We start from the raw sequence: 8,505 nt of genomic DNA on the forward strand, positions 1-8,505 counted from the left end.
GATAGTACAGCCCAAAACAAAAGATCCCATGCCAAGAAAATGATCCTCGGACCTGAAACATCCAAGATATCGACCATAGAGAAAAAATGCCAAAAACATGATAGAAAGAGCATGGGGCAGAATCTGAAAGAAATTATAGTATTTCTAAAAAGATGACAGAATCATCTTTCCAAAAATATAACGTTTCCAAAAAATGGACATGGGATGCAAAAGAAACACTCGTCGGAGTCAAAAATAGAACTTTAGATTTCAACTTAAAAAATAGGCACTTAAATTGCATCAAAACCAAAAAACTCCTATACCAATGTCTTCCTCTTGGAACCAACTTTTTGACGATTCTTTCGAATTGGAAAAATACCTCCGTATGCTCAAGATATGGCCAAAAAATTGGGAGTAGGTCAAAAAAGGACCTGGAGTGTTGGCAGGAGTGCTGATGCAGTGCGATATCATGCCGATGTCAGCAAACCACTATGTTAAAATTGATGGCTAGATGATCATCGTGGCAAAAAAAGACTGCCATGTGGCATCCATGTGGCCGTACGGTAGCTAACGATTTAACGGGCCACGTGGCACCCACAGATTGGTGCCAACTGTGCACTGTTGGTGGGTTGTAGCAAAGGTGGCCCTGACTGTGTGTAGCACTGGCAGGGTGGCAGATAGGAGCGGAGGCAACCAGAACTGGAGGATCCTCCTGTGGCCAGTCGCAGGAGTTGGAGGTACTGTCAGGGAAGAGCAGAGGTCAAGCCGCAGTGCTATCGTGGTGGCTTGGCGGCCGCGCAACCGGCTATGGTGGCCCGTGGGCTGAGTGCCGATGGCACGGCAGTGGCCCTGCGGTGGTGTTATGGTGGTTGAACCTTTTTTTTAAATATATATATTTTTTGGTTGAAAATTGTCCGTACGTTCGTACAGAAGGCCCTGCAACTAAATTTTTTTTTCCTCCCGGACCCCTGTCTCCAAAATTGATAAGTTTTATATGAATCCTAACTGCAAATAGCCTTTCGGATCCAACGAAAGCATCCGTTTGGGCCCAAAGTGCTCCAAAAAATTGCTCTTCCTCTCGATTGAAGAAAAAAGCACAAACAAACTGGGGCTTGTGTCTTCGAATAGTGGCTTCAAAAAACCTTCGAACAAGAAGCAGCAGGGAGTCTCTGATACCATGTAGAAGTTGTAAAAACCAACTTCACAGATTGCCAAGATCAACTGCATGCAAATAACCTGCTAAAGAGAAACCAGAAAAATGGAGGAAAAAGTAGAGCCTGGAAAAACTCAACAAGAAGAGAAAAAAATTGTATTCCAAGATTGATTGAATTGAATGCTTGCTTGCTTAGATGAAAAATACAAAGAGATCAATCCTTATAAAAGGAGATTGAAACCTAAAAAAGGGTAACCTAATCCTAAAAAAACTAGGTTGCACAATATAATTAATATAAAATATTAATTATATGTACCTAAGAGATAGCTTAAGGAAACTAGAGTAATAGGCAACTTATTTAATTAAATCAAAGTGATTTAATTAATAAGTGAAAACAACTAATTACTCTAACATCCCCCCTTAAGCGAAGCTCGGGAGGTAAGCTAACCTAGAAAAACTAAGAAAGCAGGAAAATGGGTCCTAGCAACAAGGCCTGATCAGGTACCCAATCACAACAAAATCTCTATGAAACAGAGAAATAGAGAAAACCACATGGGAAAAACCCTACTCCACAAAGAGATAGCAAAGAATGTTCCAGAAGAAGGAACAAAGAGAGATCATGAAGAGAACCATTGAAGCATGAAGAACCACAAACTCTGTCAGAAAGAAACTGTTGATCTGAAGATCCTCCATGGAAAATAGAAGGCATGAACTGAGAGTGTCTATATGGTAGGTGATCCATCTCACCAAAATGCATAGGAAGCTAGCCATTGCAATTGCCTAGTATATAGGATCAAATACTGAATACATAGCTCACTCCAATGAACCATCAAACTAAGGAAGCATTAGAAACAATAGAATAATAGGCTTTTTGTTGTAAGAGTAGGCCTTTACATTTGGTATCAAAGCCTAGTTTAAAACCTAAGCCTTGGGGCTGCTATGCTAACTAGCGCAAATGTGTACAAGTGTTTGAGTTATCCCCATGGCCACAAGAGCTAACTGTAAAGGTGAATCCAGTAATGGTCCATGAGCTGATGAACCTAATCAGAGACTTGATCAGATTGTGGCACTCCTAACTCAGCAAGGGGCCTTATTGCAAAAACAAGGACAAAGGATGGATTCCTTTGGATAGAATGTTTAGGGTAGACCTACAGATGAGGAGGCAAGGAAGTGCGAAGAGGATCAATGCCTAGAAGCCCTACATCAATAAGAGGAGGAACATAAGAAGAAAATTGAGGATGACTAGTTGGTTGAGGTACTCAGGATGTCAGAGCAAGAGAAAAAGGCAGAAGCTAACTGCTGATTGGCTATGAATAACATAGATAGGGTGCAGATTGTGGCTGACTTAAGCAAGGACCTCAAGAAGGTCACACCACCCAATTTTTATGGAAGAGATTTTGGGGAAGACATTGAGGCATAGATTGCAAGCATGGAAAAGTATTTTCTTGTGTGAAACTATATAGGGAAGTCTTGAGTAGTTTGGTCTACTTTTCAGCTCATGGGTCAGGAAGGTACTTGGTGGGAGAATGTCATGATTGAAAAGAAATTTCAGCATGGAGAGGTAACTTGGGAAGAATTTCTTCAACATTTTTGCAAGCAGTGGTTACCACAACTCTACTACGATAAGAAATCAACAAAATTTTATAAATTGGTCCAAGGGAACATGAAAATCACACAGTATCATGAGCACTTTTGTGATTTGGTGAAGTATTTACTGCAGTATAAGCATGATGAACTATTTAGAACCCAAAAATTTGTGATGGGTTTGAAACCTGAGATTTATAGTGAGGTTGAGATGCAGGAACCTGAAACGATGAACTTTGCACTGCATAAGGCTCTTAAGTAGGAGCAAAGAGTGAAGGATGCAACCTCATCTAAATCCATCAGCCAAAATTATAAGAGGAAGTTCCAGGATAATAGAGGATATCAAGATAACAAGGGGTACCAGGATGACAGGTATAAAGGAAATGGGAAGAAACAATAGATCAGAAACATGGAAAAAGGACAAGAGGGTTCTGACAAGAACAAGAACAAAGGGAATTGGAATGGTAATAGGAATCAGAATAACAAACATAATGGGAATGGAAATGAGAAAAGTGAAAGGAACTAGAATAACATGAATGATCAAATAGAAATGATGATAAGAAGGGTCCTAGAACTTGATTCTTTTTCTGTGGTGGTAATCATTTTGTTGCTAAATGCCCACAACAGTCTAATAGAAAGGAAATTCCATCATAGCATCACATTCATGCTACAGTTGATCATCGGCAAGTAGATTTTTAAGCTACACCTATTCAGCTGACCGGTACACTTTTTGGTATTCCTGTTTCTATTCTAGTTGATACTGGTGCTACTAAATGTTTTGTAGATCCTAAAGTAGTAGCTAGACTACCTATTAGAGTTGGTTTTATGGTTGAACCATGGACTGTAGAGTATGGTAATAGGGCTAAGCGGCAGGTAGAGCAATGTGTTTTCTGCAGTGAGTTAGAACTTTCCAACTTTCAAACAGAGGTCAATCTTTTTGTAGCTCCTTTGGGTTCTTACGATGTCATCCTAGGCATTAACTGGTTAAGTGAACATAAGGCCTTAGTTAATTGTGAGGATAAGGTAATTGAATATTGTGATGACACAGGGCACTCAGTGACACTGAATGGTGTCAAAAGACCACTTGAGCTAAGACACATCTCTACTATGCAATTAAAGAAAGCAAGGAGAAAGGGGTGTCAGTTGTATGTGGCACTTGTTAAGGATTTGGAAGAAGAAACCACACCTCATTTAGAAGATTATGGAATCTTAAAGGAATTCAGCGATGTGTTTGCAGATGATTTGCCAGAACTACCTCCACAAAGGGAGTTCAATTTTTCTATTGATTTGGTACCAAGGGCTGAACCTCAATCAAAGGTTCCTTACCGCATGACTTCCACTGAGATGTATGAGTTAAACACTCAATTACAAGAACTCTTAGACAAGGGTTTTATCAGACCTAGTGTATCACCTTGGGCAGCACCTGTAATCTTTGTCAAAAAGAAGGATGGTACCTTATGACTGTGCATTGATTACCATATGTTGAATAAGGTTACCATAAAGAATCGGTATCCTTTACCCCGTATTGATGAATTGTTTGATCAAATGAAAGGGGCTACCATCTTTTCAAAGATAGATCTAAGATCCGAATATCACCAACTTCAGATTAAGGAGGTGGACATATCCAAAATAGCATTTAGGACAAGGTATAGGCATTATGAATTTGTGTCTTACCTTTTGGACTAACAAATGCCCCTGTGGCTTTTATGAACCTGATGAACAATGTGTTTCAGGATTGTCTTGATAAGTTTGTGGAAATTTTCATTCATGATATTTTGATATATTCTAAGACTGTGTAGGAACATGAAGAACACTTGCGTAGGAGATCCATTATTTGGGACACATCTTATCAGTAGATGGTATTGTAGTTGATCCAACAAAGGTTAAAGCCATTCTTGAGTGGCCAGTACTTCAGAACGTTAGTGAGGTATGGAGTTTTATGGGGTTGGCAAGTTATTATAGAAAGTTTGTGGAAGGGTTCTCAAAAATTGTAGCACCTATCACTTCCTTGCAGCGAAAGGAAAAAAAATATGAGTGGACTGAAGCATGTGAGAGAGCATTTCAATTGCTGAAGCAAAATCTTACATCCCCTCCTATTTTAGTGATTCTAGATCCAAATGGACACTTTGTGGTTGTGACAGATGCATCAGGGGATGGACTAGGAGGTGTACTTATGCAAGATGGTAAGGTAGTCGCCTATGAGTCCAGGAAGCTTAAATAGTATGAGGTAAACAATGCACTGCATGATCTTGAATTGGCTGCAATAGTACATGCCTTGCAAATGTGGTGGCATTATTTATTAGGGAAACCCTTTGAGTTGAAAACTGATCACATGGGGTTGAGGTACATTTTTACTCAACCAAATCTTAATGCTAGACAGAGGTGATGTCTCGAGTTTCTTAGCGAGTATGATTTTGGCATTGAGTACATAAAAGGGAAGGAGTGGTAGAGTACATTCTTTGATATCTCCCTAGAGATACTCATTATGATTGGGTGAAATCAGTTTTGGATGTGGATTCTTCAGATTCTTGGTTTGAGGATTATTCTTTTGATGATGATGGTTTACTTAGATACCAAAATAGGATATATGTTCCTGACCGTGAAGGATTGCGGAAGGTGGTTCTTGAGGAGATGCATTGCACTCCATTTGCAGGGCACCCTGGGGTAAACAAGATGATGGCTGATTTGAGACCATTATATTTCTAGTCGAGACTCAAGTGGGATGTGACAGAATATGTGGCCCAGTGTTTGGAATGCCAGCATGTCAAAGCTGAACATGTCCATCCGGTAGGATTCCTATACCCACATGAGATTCCACGGTATAAATGGCAGGTTATCAGTATGGACTTTGTGCAAGGTTTACCCATGACATGATGCAAGCATGATGTTATCTTGGTCATAGTCGATAAATTAACTAAAGTTGCCCACTTTATTCCTGGTAGTCTGGAAGATGGTTCTCTAGTTTTGGCAAGGAAATTTTTGTAAGAGATATTTTGGTTACATGGTATTCTAGAAACCATTATTTCAGATAGGGACACACATATGACTTCTCAGTTTTGGACTACTTTGAACTCTACTTTGGGTACACGGTTGAACTTCGACACTGCCTATCACCTAGAGACAGATGGTCAAACCAAATGAGTTAATCAAGTTTTAGAGGATTTATTGCAGATGTACTACATGGATTAGCAGTACAAATGGGAGGAGTATCTTCCATTAGTGGATTTTTCTTACAACAACTACTATCATTCATCTTTGGGCATGGCACCTTTTGAAGCCCTTTACAGACGTAAGTGTCATACCCCTATTAGCTGGGATAAGGTAGAGAACTAGATCATAGTAGGTCCATAAATGTTAAAGGAAATGGAGGATCATATGGTTTTGATCCATAGTCAGTTGAAGGAAGCAACTGATCAATAGAAGAGTTATGCTAACAAGAAGTGCACTTTTAGGCAGTTTCAGATTGGGGATAAGGTGTTTTTGAGAGTTAGACCATAAAAGAGTTCCATCTCATTTGGCAAGAGTTCAAAGCTTGCACTTAGATGTGTTGGCCCCTTTGAGGTGTTGGAGGTTATCAACCTAGTTGCTTATTGGCTTTCTCTACCACCCGCACTTGCCCATATTCACATTGTTTTCCATGTATCTCTTCTGAAGGCATATCACCCTAACATGTCTCATGTGCTTGACTGGCATGCGTTGCAGGTTCAGGATCCGGGAGTGGTGGCAGTTTAGCCCACCAGACTCATTGACACTAATACATTTGGTACCAAATTGCAACGGCAATGCCGTTGCAATTTTTTCGTCACAACCTTCTCATCATCGCACCATCGTAATTGCGATGACAACAAGGTTGTGACAAAAAAACTACAATGGTACTGCCATTGCAATTTGGTACCAAATGTATTAGTGTGAGCAGTGTACCATCTGGGTAGGAGATCGAGATGTTCTCTAGTACAAGGTCCAGTGGGATCAACCTGGTGAGGATAGTGCCACTTGGGAGTATGCAGATGACTTACGCCAGTCTTTTCCTCATCTATTTTGAGTAGCATGTTTACTGTTTATCTAGACTTTAGTTGAACATTGTTATATTGTTATTTTGATTGACATCGGGACGATGCCTTTTCCTAGAGGGGAGGGATGTCACGACTCATCATATGACTACTTTGTTTGTGCCTATATGGAAATTAGGTGGCAACCTTGTTATTTTGACTAGGTCAACTATTTTAAACTTGCTAGAATAATTCTTGGATTAGATTGATCTTGTCATTTGATATGTTAACTAATCAAAAATTAATGCTATTAAATGTTTATTTTAAAATTATGTTAAATGAATGGTTAAGTTGTTTTATGATCATGTTTACGATATTATGTAGACGTGATTTAAGTTCATACTTTGATGTATGTGTATGCATTATAGTTATGATGTTCTTATATGATGTTTTATTATTGACTGACAGATAGTGACTCCTTATGTTTTGCGAGTGTTTGAGTGTTTGCAAGTGTCGAAGGCAAGGGTGTAGCTGAGGTAGAGAGAGTTAGCCTCTTGGAAGGGGATAGACGGATAATCCCTACAACATATCACACACCACTTAGTCTAGCATGAATAAATGTTGATGCATTTGATTTTATTTAAATTCCTAATATTTAAATGGTAATAAGGTAATGAAATGAAGTTTGATGACAAGATTTAGGGGTCCATTTTTTTTATGAAAAGAAAACAATTGTGCTAATTGTTTCTTATTTTAGAAGATTAATAATTATATTAAAAAAAAATGATATTTTATTTGTATTTGTGAAAAACTTATCTACATTCCTTACAAAGTTGAGTTTTTAAAAATGAATTGGTTTTATTATGTTACGGGGAGCAAAATGATCTTAATGACTGCTATATTTGAGAGCAGTGGGAAAATGCTTTTCCAGCGAAATCGCATGTCTTTTCTCCTCCAAGTCTGAGAAGTAACAGAGGGATGATGATAAAGGAAGGGGGGAAATCAATTTAGAGGCAAAGGGAGAGAAGTGGACAGAGTGTCGGAAAGGGGGAAATGCTCAAAATTTGGGAAGTTGAAGGAAATAAAACATTTTATAGGTTCCTCTACTGTTGCATTCTATTTAAATTAGTATTCTTTTGCTTTCTTAGTCTAAATTCACAAATTGATGGTTATAAATTCTATATCTCTGTTTGTTTGTAGATTAAATACTCACTGTTGGTAAAAAAAGGGCACGGAGATTTGTATTTATGTTTAAAAAAAAAAACCCTCTTTTCATTTTCTCTACTCTAGCCACCAATGTTTTCTAGCAAATTTTTCTTTGAGTATATGGCACTAATATCATTAGGGAGTTGAGCATAAACATTTTTTTAAAAAAATTTGCAGGTAACGTCTATCAAAAACTTGGAGCATTTCTTTTATTTCCGCTAAGTGAGGCCTTTTCTTTTTGTGTTGTCTGATTCAGCGTGGAAAGAGCATCAATTTAGCATTTGGGATGTCAATAATAACCTCTCCTAACCACATTTGGAATAGTATTTCTTAGCATTTCTACATGTCTTTGGGTTGCCCTTTTGTTTTTTTTTGTAAATGATACTCATTTACTTTTTCTTTTTCTGATTTGAAATAACTTCGTATGTTAATCTAAATATATGACTTTTCTTGCAAATTTTATCTAGTTTTATGTTATCCTCTAGCTAGAATAGCTTATTGCACCCAATATCAATATAGTTTGGGTGTTCTTCTTGTTCGGATATGTTTTATTTTTATATATGTCCAAATTTCAGTCACACAAATTTGCTAAAA

At 38.2% G+C, this 8,505-nt stretch overlaps 1 protein-coding gene across 1 annotated transcript; it reads left to right on the plus strand.

The window, feature by feature from the left end:
* The first annotated feature begins 3,081 nt into the window (after positions 1-3,081).
* LOC149554966 (uncharacterized) lies at positions 3,082-7,236 on the plus strand. The gene is made up of 7 exons (XM_089829113.1): positions 3,082-3,180; positions 3,431-4,120; positions 4,539-4,899; positions 5,241-5,380; positions 5,477-5,535; positions 6,419-6,545; positions 7,174-7,236. Exons 1-7 carry the CDS (start codon positions 3,082-3,084, stop codon positions 7,234-7,236), a joined length of 1,539 nt encoding a protein of 512 aa, XP_089685239.1.
* Positions 7,237-8,505: the final 1,269 nt, after the last annotated feature.

Source organism: Cupressus sempervirens, chromosome 5, assembly GCF_028749045.1.
Source record: "Cupressus sempervirens isolate cs-2001-9-10 chromosome 5, ASM2874904v1, whole genome shotgun sequence".
Taxonomy (NCBI): domain Eukaryota; kingdom Viridiplantae; phylum Streptophyta; class Pinopsida; order Cupressales; family Cupressaceae; genus Cupressus; species Cupressus sempervirens.